This window comes from Bactrocera dorsalis, chromosome 2, assembly GCF_023373825.1.
Source record: "Bactrocera dorsalis isolate Fly_Bdor chromosome 2, ASM2337382v1, whole genome shotgun sequence".
In the NCBI taxonomy this organism is placed as follows: domain Eukaryota; kingdom Metazoa; phylum Arthropoda; class Insecta; order Diptera; family Tephritidae; genus Bactrocera; species Bactrocera dorsalis.
The window spans coordinates 97,193,123-97,207,014 of record NC_064304.1 but is presented as its reverse complement, the minus strand read 5'-3'; the positions used below and the strand labels follow the sequence as shown (position 1 = coordinate 97,207,014).

The 13,892-nt window shown below is 36.8% G+C and overlaps 3 protein-coding genes across 14 annotated transcripts in view; 1 reads left to right on the top strand and 2 right to left on the bottom strand.

Annotated features, from left to right (window-relative positions):
• The window catches only part of LOC125776581 (putative inorganic phosphate cotransporter), a 35,255-nt gene extending 32,165 nt beyond the window's left edge, over positions 1–3,090 (bottom strand). The window contains exon 1 of the mRNA XM_049449559.1: positions 3,030–3,090. Within this exon, the coding sequence (XP_049305516.1) occupies positions 3,030–3,066 (37 nt within the window). The 5' untranslated portion in view covers positions 3,067–3,090. The remainder of the gene's footprint in view (positions 1–3,029) is intronic.
• The window catches only part of LOC105231640 (low-density lipoprotein receptor), a 368,088-nt gene that overhangs the window by 252,935 nt on the left and 101,261 nt on the right, over positions 1–13,892 (top strand). For 8 of the 12 annotated variants that reach the window (XM_049449545.1, XM_049449540.1, XM_049449539.1 and 5 more), the window contains 2 exons: positions 4,846–4,965; positions 5,248–5,364. In XM_049449545.1, coding sequence (XP_049305502.1) covers positions 4,846–4,965; positions 5,248–5,364 — 237 coding nt within the window. The remainder of the gene's footprint in view (positions 1–4,845; positions 4,966–5,247; positions 5,365–13,892) is intronic. The other 4 variants (XM_049449546.1, XM_049449543.1, XM_049449550.1 and 1 more) reach the window with 1 other exon arrangement.
• Positions 1,222–3,272, bottom strand: LOC125776580 (putative inorganic phosphate cotransporter). Its single transcript, XM_049449556.1, has 5 exons — positions 3,118–3,272; positions 2,893–3,029; positions 1,739–2,824; positions 1,553–1,685; positions 1,222–1,491 (listed from the first exon to the last, which is right to left on the bottom strand). The coding sequence occupies exons 1-5, from the start codon at positions 3,173–3,175 to the stop codon at positions 1,454–1,456; spliced, it is 1,452 nt and encodes a 483-aa protein (XP_049305513.1). The 5' UTR covers positions 3,176–3,272; the 3' UTR covers positions 1,222–1,453.

Below are 13,892 nucleotides of genomic sequence, written 5' to 3'. Positions count from 1 at the left end.
TATAACAGTTCAGTAGAAAAGTTCCCAGCGTACCATAATAAAACACATCTTTGGGTAAAATTCGTTTTTGTTTTTATTCAAGATACTTGTCTTCATGAATGATGTAGTGATTATAGCGACCTTCCAACTTTTAATCATCTGCTTAGAACTATTTGTCTTCTCCTTCATCAGTTTCCACGAACACCTCTTCATTTCACGAAGATGTCTGCCCAGCGACCTTTCCTTTGAGATCGGACACCACAAAATATACGCTAGGGGTTAGATCTTGAGAGTACGGTGGATATGGAAGCAATTTGAAGCCCAATTTAGAAATGTTTACTTTCGTTTTCAATGCCTTATGGCAGGCTGCTTTGTCTTGGTGAAACAGAAGTTTGTTTTTCTTCAAATACGTCGGTTTTTCTTCTTCAGACGGTCAAATAGGTGCTGTGGAAGGTCCTTACCTTTTTAAGGAAGCTAATAAAATTTACTCCTTTCCCATCCCAAAATACAGACGCCTTAACCTTGCTAGCCGATTGTAGCGTTTTTCCTCGTTTTAGGGCGGGTTCATCGTCTCGCTCGGATTACTGTCGAGGGGAGTGCGGAGTTAAGTGATAGAGCCATGCTTCATCCTTTGTCACTTGTCGGTGTAAAAACTCAATTTTTTATGCTTGAACATCTCCAAACACTGCACCGAATCATTTACACGACGTTATTTTTGGTCACAAGTGAGCTCTCGCGGCTCCCACTTTGTACAGAGCTTTCTTATACCCAAATACACATTCAATTGATATCTTTAGAGTGTCTACTGTATCGTACAAATTCACTTTAAGGGCATCCCAAAAATATTTTGTCAACTTTTTTGATGTTTTCTTCGGTGACGGTCATTTTGCCAGGTCTAAATATAGCATCCCTGATGGTTAGTTTTCTTAGAGCGGTCTCCGGTAACTAGACATCAAGCCATGTTCTAATTTCCACAGCGCTTTTTCCTAAAAAAACAAGCAATATTTTATCAACACGTGTAATCCATTATCAATCGCTAATGAAAATTTATATTGATTTAATTTTAGTAGCGCCATCTATGTGTCAGACCTGGGATTTTTCAATTGACCTGTTAATTTGCAAATAGAAGCGAATGGAATAGTAGCAGGAATGGAGATACTGTTACTGAGTGAGAACTGATCGCATTCTGCGAATGGAGAAAAGAGAGGCAGGAACCGTTAGATAGCAACAACTAGAGTTTCCCCCATTTAGAGTTTCAGGCATGTTTGGACTGTCTTGTTAAATTCTTATTTGAAATTGGCTGTTGCATTTTACTTAATATTAACATTAAATTATCGCAAATATTATTTCAATAGAATTAGACGGCTGATAATGAAAATTCCTTCTTCATTTGATTCTGGTAATTGAAGACCACCAAAAATAATTTAATAATTGATTATAATTAGATTAATACGCCAAAATTGTGACGCTCCTTTTACGCATTACACTCCATCTCCGCGTTTTGTTTAACACCTGTACAAAAACAAATTATAATCAAGTTGTTCCGTTACTTCTTGATTTTTAATATGCTCACGTTTTGCATTTCGTTGCACCGGCTCGTTCCACGGCTGCAATTTGCTGCTACCCAAAATTAAAAACGGTAAGTTGCCAATAAAATACAACAACGCCACAATGTAAAAAATATAGCGCCACTGATTTGGGTTTGTCTGCAATTGGTATTAGCAAATATTAAATAAACTATTCTTCATGACATACTCACTGCATCTGTCACAATGACTCCAACCACTAGCGGTGCTATAATACTCATCATAGAACCCGCAAAGTTTGTAATGCTCATCAGTGTGCCGGCGAAATTTGGCGATAAGTCAATAAGATTCACCATTGAACCCACATTTGTTCCTGAGTTGGCGCCCACTGCCACCGTTAATAGAATAACGGCCAAATCAGGTTGATCAGCGTTGATGGAACCCAGTGCAATGCTGGCCGCCATCGGTATCCACATGCCGATCGTGTTGAAAATCTTCCGACTGGCAATCGTGCTAGTCACTTTCGCAGATAGCAGTTTATGAGCAAGGGCACAGAAACACAGACCGAGTACTAAATTAGCGACATATGGAAGGGCGGAGAGCAAGGCATTACTTTGGATATCCTGATTGTACACATTTTTAATATACGAGGGTATTTGTGTCAACATTGTCCAAAAACCCCAATTGAAACCCATATTACACATGATTAGCGTGCAAAACGGCACTGATTTGAATATGCTCAACCATGGTGTTGTTAACTTAGCGGTGGTGGCATTATTTTCACTCTCAGAAATCTCTGCTAATGCTGATTCGATGTAATTTTTTTCCTTTGGTGTGATTAATTTGGATTGACGTGGAGAATCAGCGCCACACAGCAGCCATACAAAAGACCAGATAATACCACAACCGCCGGAAATATAGAAAATGCTCGGCCATCCAAACTGTGAAGTGGCTAATTTGCCACCAATACCCAATGTGACGATCGTTCCGAATTGCGGGCCAGAATAGCAAAGTGCTGCTAAAATTCCGCGCTCAGCTGGAGGCGCCCATTGGCCTAAAATTGCATGCGACGTAGGATATACGACTGATTGACAGAAGCCTTGCAATACACGCAGGAAGCATGTTAATTGCCAATCGCCCAGTTGAGCGCTGTAGGGCGTAAGTAAGGCGAGTAATCCAGAAATCGCGACACCGCAGAGCAATACTACTTTACCGCCGAAACGTTGTGCCAGCATACCAGATGGTATCTGCATGACGAGGTAACCCCAAAAGAAGCTGCTTAATAGCAGTGACTTTGTTTGCTCCGACCAGGCATACTCCTATATGTATGGCCATAGACAATAACCGTTATATTAAAAAAAAATTAATAAATAAATTATGTGCGCACCGGAAAATCTGGGTTTGTGGAATTCCGATCCATCATTGCCACTATGGCCAGAGAGAGATTGGAACGCTGCATAAACGACACACAGAAACCGAAGAATAAAAGCACAGCTTGCAAGTGTCGCACGCCCACTTTCGGACCTATTGAAAACATAAAGCAAAATACACGTGTAGTCATGATAACGTCGGAAGTGAATGCGTTGTTCTACAGCAAATATTCTATACTTGCCGCTAGTTCCAGCCTTAAACTCTTCAGGAAGCTCGAAGTTTATTTGCTTCGGTAACATCGTCACTACTTTACGAATGTTTACTGCTCGAAGACTCAACTATAACTGAATGCATTAGCACTTGCGTTATGTTTTGATAGCAACAGCATTACTCTACTAATCTTTACGGCTTCGAGATACAATTGAAAATCTATGAAGTTATATTTCTCTATTTCGTTGAATTTTTTTATGGTCTAATATTTTAATAATCACTATATGCAAGATAACAGACGTTGCACGTTAAATATTTACTTTTAATAAACTCTTAATTAATCTATCGCTCAAAAATATATGTATTTTATCGTTAATATCACTAATATCATATAGCCCTAACCAAAAACTTTTAACTGATAGCCAGAACAGAAACAGATATACTATATGCAAGATAGCAGACACAAGATAACAGATCTCAGCTAAGAACAAAAGTATAACAATTCAGTTGCAAAGTTCGCAGCGTACCAAAATGAAACACATCTTTGGGCAAAATTCGTTTTATTTTATTCAAAATAGTTCTCTTCAATTATAGTTCTCTTCTGATTATAGGCACCTTCCAACTTTGTACCATCTTCTTAGGACTTTTTGTTCTTTCTTCATCAGTTTCCATGATCACCTCTTCATTTGACAAAGATGTCTGCCCAGCGACCTTTCGTTTGAAATCTGAGTATGGAAAATATTCACTGGGGGTTAGATCTTGAGAGTACGGTGGATGTGGAAGCAATTCGAAGCCCAATTCAGAAGTGTTCACTTTCGTTATCCATGCCTCATGATAGGCTGCTTTGTCTTGATGAAACAGCAGTTTCTTATTCTTCAAATGCAACCGATTTTTGTGCTTCAGACGATCAAATAACGCTTTGTGTTTATCGCTGTGGATGATCCTTCCCTATTCAAGCAAGCCAATAAAAATTATTCCATGTGCATCCAAAATGCTGATGTCATGTTTTATCCATTATCACATATCGCCGGAAAGAGTCGGGCTTATTAAAGTTCATTATCTCCAAACACAGCTTTGAATCATCAACTAGGTTAGTTTTTGTCAAGAATGAGTTGGCGCGGCAACCACTTTACACAGAGCTTTCTCATATCCGAATATTCAGTTCAAGTCTTTAGAGTCCCTGCTATCTCGAATAACTTCATTTTATGTCATCCAAAGTATTTTGTGACTGTTTTCAATGTTTTCGTCGGTGGCAAGCTCTTTCGGGCGCCCACTGCGTTCGTCGGCCTCGGTGATGATTTCACTTCATCTAAACTTATCGCACAAATCGCTGATGATTTATTATCTTGCTTCAACTGAATCTGTTGCCTTCAGAAAGCAATATTTTATTAACATGCGTGATTTTATATTCTTTCTATCCATTTTTTCGCAATAACAAATGTTTCTTCACTCAATATGATATAATTCGCAAACTAATGATCTGACAGGTGTGAAATCATATGAATTTAATTATATGAGTACCGTCGATGTGTCAGGCCGAAAACTCCAATTCACCTGTCAGAGATTGATGCAATAAAATACGTTTTTTTGAAATTGACAAGTGAACATAAACCTCTAAAACAAACGCTTCTCTTAAATCAATCGTGTTTCTCACGCATATATTAAGTAATAATTTGCATTGCCTATTACTCCCTGCTTTAAGTCGCTATTATTTTTCGCATACTTATTAAATTTGTTGCTTTTTGTGCTTCCATTTCAGGTTCCACCTGCGGCACTGAACAATTCAGATGCAACAATGGTTTCTGCATACCCAATAGATGGCGCTGCGATCAGGAAAGCGATTGCGCCGATGGCTCCGACGAAGCAACAACGCTATGCAGTAAGTTTTGCGCTTTTGTCTAGCAAAAAAAAAAAACATAGAAACAGACTACACATACAGACATACACAAAGTCAATTAACACAACAAAATTATAAGGAAATTGTGTAAGAAAAAAAAAATGCTAAGACACACCATTTTGGCGAGTGGAAAAAATTGTTAAATTAAACTTTTACAACGTTTTAGGCCAACACACGACAGTCTTAACTCAATGTAGCCTACAATATTAGTTACTTACTAGGTAGCAAACATGCACTCTAATCACATTATTACCTAATTCACAGTGAATTTCTGCTCACCGAACGAGGTGAAGTGCAAGAATGCCGAACAGTGCATACCACGCTCTTGGGTATGTGATGGCAGTCCCGATTGCCGTGACCAATCCGATGAAGCTGATTGCAGTAAGCAATTACATAAATACTTTCACTGCTAATATGAAAGCGATTTAAACAAATTTTACTAAACCAAATTAACAGCAAATAAAAAAAAATTATAGGAGGATTTTTTTTTTTATTGTTGGAGAGCATGTTATAACTACTAACAAGATTAATTTAAAAGTATAAGATAATGATGAAAACATATTTACGCATATTCAAAGATTAGTAACGTGATTTACAAGTAAATTTAGTCGAGCTCATTTGCAAAATATTCAGAGTCTGCGTTACTCGATTAACCAAGTATTAAACATTTCATCTCCAGTTAGACCAGCATATCGTCAACTGAAATGCAAAACTACTTATCATCAAAACAATTGAAATTGAGTTTTTTGTTGTTTACGATTTACTGCATCATATTATATACATGTAGCATACAATTTTAAGCTTCGGCTGTCAGATATAACCAGTATAACCATTTTATAACCCAAACTCAAATTATGTTTCAATATGAGTGTATGATAACCAATATATAAGCAGCATATAACCAATATATAACCATTTTATAACCAATACTCAAATTTGGTTCAGTATTAGCGGTTTCTATTATATCGTCTTTACTTCGCAAATAAACGTATGAAAAGTGATATTATGTATCATCAAAAAAAAATTAAAATCATTGTCAGATATAATAACCAATGTATAACCATTTTATAACCAAAACTGAAATATTGTTTCAATATGAGTGTATGATAACCAATATATACCCAATATATAACCAATATATAACCAATATATAAGCAACATATAACCAGTATATAACCATTTTATAACCAAAACCGAAATTTTGTTTCAATATGAATATATAATAACCAATATATACACAACATATAACCACTATATAACCATTTTATAACCGAAACTCAAATTTAGTTCAATTTGTGTGGTTTCTATTATATCGTTTTTCCTTCGCCTGTGAGCTTAAAAAAAAAATGATGTTACGTTATTTTGCATTTTAGGTGACAATATACTATATATGTACATATGTATAACATATAATGTTACATACATACATAGTACTATTTCAAGTCATTTTACATATACATTTAATGTCAATTGGCGTTTACGGTTTACTTAAACTGTCCACTGTATGTGCTCTGAGGCTTCATAATATAACAAAAAACGAAATAAGTGAGCCTAAAAAGCACACGCCTTTCGAAATAAATTCAAATCAACATGGAAATTATTTAACCGAGTGTAACCCGCATGAACCTAAACCACGAGACGCGCCTCATAAAGCGCGTAGCAACGAAGCGAAGTCCCGCGCCACGCTAACTGCGCATTGCCTAGCAAACGCACAGCGTCGCCAAGCGAATAATGAACCGACGCAGCAATGCCACAGCAAACAACAATAGCAAAAAGACAAGAATAAGCAAGTAGGCTGCGTAGAGTTGAGATGGCACAGTGCCTAGCTCAACAACTGACGTCTGGCAACGTTGCGCACAGCCGCCGCGGGTATACGCGCCACATCACGCTGCCACACACACGCGCGTACATAATGCACGCGTGCCTAATTTGTATTTATTGTTATGTAAAAGTGACGGCGCTGTAATCTAATAAGCACCCGTAGCGGCGCTAAGACACACACACGTAACTATTTGTGAGTACGAGCATTGTAAGCTGAGCTCTGCAGTAGTTGCGCATGTGTGTGCGTGTGCGGCTTTTTGTTAGCTCATTTGCTGGTGGTGCCGTGGTTGCGGGTCTTGCGTTTTCTAACTTCTGCTTGTCATCTTGCATTAATACATACTTAACTGCCATTATTGTTGCCTTTGCTGGTATTCTTCTTCTTTTTCTTCTATGCGCTTACAATTCTTTAAGCGTGGCGTATGCGCGTTGCCCTCATTTTGTCGCTGCTTGTACAGGGAGAAGCAAGAAGCTTGCTTGAAGTCAATCATTGCAGAGACACAGATTTAAGATGCATAATACTGAATAAAAATATTAGTAAATAATTCAAAAAAATTATTCAAGCTGTAAGTTATGGCTTTTAAAAAGTTTATGTAAATGGCGGTTATTCTTTCAAAATATTTTTATTAACACGTTAGAGCCTTAACTAAATTTTTTACGAATTTTCAACTTGAAAGTTTGCCACAACACTCGCCACTAATGCACAAGCCACCGGCAACCATCACGCTCAGTAGTTGTTGCTGCCACACTTTTGTTGCACACGGTTTTGTTATCGCATCCGAATGTGCGTCATCGTTTTTTTCGCTTTGCCACAAAAAGCTACTTAAAATGCGCATATCATTTGATGAAAAGCAAATTTTTCGCCAAAAAACCCAAGCCGAGCGCTTCTAGCACACACATAATGCAGGCATAAGTACGACAATAAGCATGTGCACATGAAAGCGAGAAAAAGGCGAACACAAAAGCGAAACTATAATGAGGGTTTTAGCGAGCATTCTGCCAGCAGGTGTGGTAGATAAAATAAAATGTTGTGCGCGCAAAGAATGGCTGCCCGCCGTTAGCTGAGATAATGGAAAATTATGTTAATCATAAGCATTTATGCGCCGAGCTAGCATACAATACAATATATGTATATATAATGATATGATAAAAGCAGCAGCAAATAATGATAAGACTACCCATATCTGCTGGCAGCATAAAGAGGTCGTGCATAAATACGGAAGCAATATGTAATATTATGTAATTGCTTTCAATCCAGGCAGGCACATGAAACATTCAGCGCGTATGTCGGTGAATAAAGTGATGTATAATAGCAAGAAGAAGCGTCAATTTAAACATACTCATAGTAATTGTGAATAAATAAAGTATATAAAATATGAGAGTCCATTATTTCCCAAGCTGATTTTTTATACCCTGACTAAATTTTGTAACACACATATACATACGTCGGAGACCCAGTCGGTTTGGCCATTTCCGTTGCACTCTCCGTTTGTATCAAGCGAATTAATCGTTAATTTTTTAAAAATATCGACCAAAAATTTCACAGACGTTTTTTCTCCTCAAGAAACTGTAAATTTGTCAGTACCGCCAATATCGGACCACTATGGCATATAGCTGCCATACGAACGTAACTAGCGATATTTAGTGCTTGTACGAAAAAATGTTTCATTTGAGGTGATATCTCTACGAAATTTGGCATGGATAATTGCCTATAGCAATAATGCAAACTACGAAGAAATTGTTTAGATCGGATGACTATAGCATATAGCTGCCGTACAAACCGAATTATCGCAAGCAAGTAATTGTAAGGAACCTATAGTATTTGTTAAGGAGACTTAGCTTCTGCACAACCGAAGTTAACGTTTTTCTTCGTTTTTTGTTTTAAAATATATTTTTAAAAATATTGTTCAACGCAATTTGATTTATGTATCAATAGGCTGAGCCGTCATTTAAGCATATTATAAATGTTGCGTTGCTCATACGACATGGTGTACGGTATGAAAGCGCAGTAAATTTGATGTATAACATTAACTGCGTATAACATTTAACCCTTTTTTAATATACGTGACATATAAATTATATTTTATAATATAATATATTATATATGCTTACGTTCGTCACAAAAAGTTACTCATACGCCGTGTTCATTTTCATTGTTTCATTGCTTTGTTACGACTGTATGCGCAGACATTTTTACAAAATTAAATTTCCACAATGAGATACTACTCTGATAACAAATACACTGTGATCATTTATGTAGCATGCAATATTCGTATATATATACATATATGTATTTAAAGCAATTTAACAGGAAAATGTTCAGTATATTTGTTTATATTTTAATTAAAAATATTAACTATTTAAACACAACTATTAAACATAACTGATTATTTAAAGAAGAAGGACACATAAATTATAAAATTTCACATACTATTACGCGCCACAGAATAATTTTCAAGCCCTCTACCCGGAAAAAAGATTTTCTTTTTCCATATATAACTCTCTATATCAGCTGCAAGAACACATTGTCTTGAAAACCCAACTAAAAATCTTATTCGAGGAGTCGGTAGAAATTATTCAGTAGCTAAAAAGCTATTTAGCATATGATAAGAGTGTACACCTGGTATGACAGCGTACAACATGGCGCTTTTTGATATAAAAAATAAATAAAGCAACTCCGATATCAATTTAAGGTTATATGTATAGACATTCATATTTTAGAAATGCGTAGTATTGAAACGTTCACTAAATATTTTTTTTTTCAAGAATTTGTCTTCATTTTTAACAATTTTTTTTATTGTGAAAAATATTTCATGATTGTTAAGCCCATACTTTTTGCCATCGTTCGGTCCCCATTTTGATTCCAAGCTCATACAATTTTTATTCTTACTGGTGAAAAACTGTTTCAAGTGCTTTTTGAGGTACTGATTTCAGCTTAACCGTAAGAAGTAATAGTATTTCCAGTATTTCCACCTCCAGAAGGTGGATGTATTTCCAGATTTTGACGTTCTGATTTGAGGTTGCGGATTTCCCTTCCAAACAATTTTTCAGAGTCATGTTTAAGTAATAGTCTGAAGGTGTCATATCAGGAAAATAGCATAGCGTGTCCTACCCAATCCCATTTAAACTTAAAACAGCTTTTGGTGAATTTTATATTTAGCATAAGGTCTCCTGCTGGAGACACATTTTCTATTGCGCAATATCAACCTCTTCAATTCTTCACTCACTTGTGATTCAGCTGATCACAATACACTTCAGAATTTGTCGTAGTATTGTTGCCCAAAAGCTCAATATAAATTATGCCCTTGAAATCACACCAGACTGACAAAATAGCTTCTATTGGCAACTACCAGCCTTCGAAGTGGTTTGAGCTGGTTCATTCTTTTTAGACCAAGGTCTCTAGCGCGGCATATTCTTGTAAGAAAACCCACTTTTCGTCGCCAGTAACATTGCACTTCAAATTAATTACACAAATAACACATCTTTGACGTTTGGAAAACATATTACAGTACGCTAGTTATGGTTATGCTGAGTCTGGAACAATGAACTCATAGCTTTCATTCTCAAAATATGTAGATCTTTACATGCAAGCTGTAATTACTTACTTCGCTACACAGTCGCATATATCGGCATCAAAAATACGTTTTTACGTTTAAAAAATTTATTAATTTATTACAACTTTGAAGCATATCAAGGAACAATATTTTTTTTTTCTAATTCAGTCATTGGCAGCTGGTTTCCATAGGCATTGCGCAAAAATATCTATTCGTGGTGGGCAGCATAACAGACGAAGGATTCATCTAAAATTGAAAAATCAAATTTCATCGATTAGTAAATATGTACAGATCGTGATTAATAGAAGAATTTGAAAAAACTGAATTTTTGGCAAAGTTGTAAAGTTGTAGTCGCATTTTTGCCAGAAATTACTTGGAAAAAAATAATTATGATCCGAACGAGGCCTTCGATCAATCACGAAGTCTTCCTCTTCATAAAAACAGTGCAAATGTTCAATAAGAACACTTCAGTAGCTTCTCAGAAATAGTGAGCACCGACTTTGAATACGATGTTTCGAGAAAAACACGATCAACGATAGGAAAAGCCGAACAGTCAAAGGTTCTATCTACTACACTTTAATGCGATTGCCTTTAAACTTTAGGAAGGTATTTTAAGTATATCATAATATTTAAGAAAAAACGATTTTTTTAAATAAAAAAAATTTTTAAAAAATTTAAAAATAATAAAAAAAAAATAAAACGATTTTTTGAAATTTTACAGCCAATATAGCAAAATATGCTGGGTCATAAATCCATGATGAATCCTTCGACTGCTGTCGTTGCGTTTTGAATCATACGCAGATATTCATTAAATATCAGCACAGTGTTGGTGACAGCACCTTTTTTTTTGCAAAATAAAAAGGTTAAAGATACATTAATAATTGCGTTTACTTACTGCTTCTCATCTATTGCGAAATAAAAAAGTTGAAGATAAATTAAAAATTGCGAGCACCAGCAGCTGATGGCAATTTTGAACCCCCTTACCAAGTTGCTAAAATATTCCGTTTTTAACCACCATATTTTCTTTTCTTTTCTGTTCTAAAAATGTTCAACACTCTTATCCAATGCATAAATACAGTTGACCCCGTCTGGCAGTGAAGTGCGCAAGGAATTTTTATTGCCTGGCGGGATAAGCCTAATCTTCACATAAATTCCGCCTCATAAACATTTCACTTTCATGCACATTGCGGTTTTCCGACAATTCTAATCGCAGTCGCTTGTTTTTTACCCATTGTCGGCTGCAAATGCTTAGCTTTTACTCGTGTGTGTGCGTGCGTGCTTTCGTACAGTGTTCCTTACTTAAATGCTATGTGTGTTTGTATAAGTTGTTTGACTTTTTAATAATGTCTAGACGTGCGCACATTTAATTTCAAGGTTAATGCTGCGCCTTTCAACAACAACCATGAGCAACAGCAAAAGAAACAGCACAGCATTTTGTCGGTCGCAACAACTTTTGAGCAGCACCCACCACTGCGTATGAGTGATGTCTGCACTTGCATATGTATGTGCGTTGACTTGAATATCTGTTTGATGAATATTATTGCTGTTTGTATGCTTTTCCGTTTGCAGTCGGTCACTTAAAAGTGTCAACTTTTTGTAGAAGTCTTCAAGCGTCTTCGCAAAAGCCACGTTCGTTAGCGCCGGTTTAGTATTTCGCATTATGCGCACTTCAAAGCTCTGTGTCAGCGCAGCAACACAGTGCTCACTGCTAATTAACTCGGTGCACGCGCGCACGTGCGCTCACTCCTCACATACACACACACACACGAACCGGCAAAATTATGTTACAACACGGATGCAGACATGTGTGAGTGTGTGTTTGTATTGTTTATGTTCAAGCACTTTATTCGTTTCGTGTTGAAAAATCTCGGCTCTGCACATTCACAACAACACAAATGGCTTGCCATATACTTATTTGTTGGCGTTCTATATTTTTACACACGCCACTCATGCGTGCATTGCGGCGCTCGGGTTTCGTGCTCACTTTCACGCCGCCGCCGCAGCTTGAATAGATGGCAGCTTGTTTGTGTTTGCTGTAAACTTATCGTGTTCGCTTACAAAATATTAACGCAAACAAACGCCCACACGGCATCAACTATGGCGCTTGGCGTGGCCTCAAGTGCGACGCGTGGGTGCCACATATATCCGTAAAAGTGTGTTGGCATGTGTGTACAGCCATCCAATGCAACTACTCGTTGTGGTTTTTGCTAGCAATTGACTTACTCGATTTTTCCAACGTAATATGAGTCGCGGCTGCCAAGCTTTTATGGTCGCCACGGCTTCACCAACACTTTGCTGTTTATTTTATTTATATTTGTATTTTTTACTTTCTGTTTTGCTGATCTTTTTGCTTTGCATTTGTTATTGTTTGCCGTTAGGTACTTTTCAGCTTAAGCGTAGCGTAGATTTCAGTGTCAATGTTAGCATTTGTGCTGTCGCATATAAGCTGGTTATTGTTGTTGTTTATGTTTCGTAGTTCAAGGTTTCGATTTTAGCTTAAGTAAGCGAAAGATGCTATTTCCTGCTTTACGCCACTCAGTGCATACACGGAAATTGGTTTTATATCCCGAAAAGGTTAACAGCCAGATATAAATGTCAGAGACACTATACAATATGTATACATTATGAAAAAAATTTCAAATAAAAAGCAAAATATTTAATTATTCATTTATATGTTTATTTTGTCACCTTTAAATTAATCCCCACCAGATGCAACACACGTAAGCCAATAATTTTTCCAGTTCTCGAAACACTTTTGAGAAGCACTTTTTGGGTTGGCCTACAGCTCCTTCAGCGAATTTTGTTTTATCTCTTCGCTCGATTGAAAACGAGTTCCAAGGAGTAGCACTTTCAGTTTGAAGAAAAACAAAAAATCACACGGAGTCAAGTCTGATGAATACGGTGGTTGACCGATGATTTTTACTGCGTTTTTGGCTTTAAATTCGGCCGCAATCGTATTCTTTTTGAAAAAAATTCAGCTTTAGCGGGATGAGTAAAGCAAGAACGCGTTTCGTGCTCAAAATATCTACCATAATAAAACTAATGGACTCGGGTGAGATGTCGAGCCATCCCACTAACACTTCTCTGACGGTTTTCCAGCACCATATACTTCACTTCTTTAATATTTTCATCACTTGAAGAGGTCGAAGGTAGTCCAATGGGAGGTATGTCTTCAACGATTCAACAAACGACTGTTTTTAAAGGTTTTGTACTACTTGTAGGCTAGTATTTTTGCTAGAACTGAAACACCGGAAGCCTTTTCCAATTCACTCGACGAAAATTTTCTCCCAGCGAGCAGTCTTTTGAGATCTGAGAACAGGAAATATTCGTTGAGAATCAGATATGGAGAATACGATGAATGGGGATGCAATTTGAAGACGGTTTCAGGGATTTTTGTCATCAGTTTCAATGCCTAGTGACACGCTGCATAGTCTTACTGAAACAGCACTATCTATTACCACAAATGTTGCCATTTTTCGGTGATTCCGTCTTAGAAATGGTTCCATAACACTATGTAAAAGTCTCTATTGACGTTCT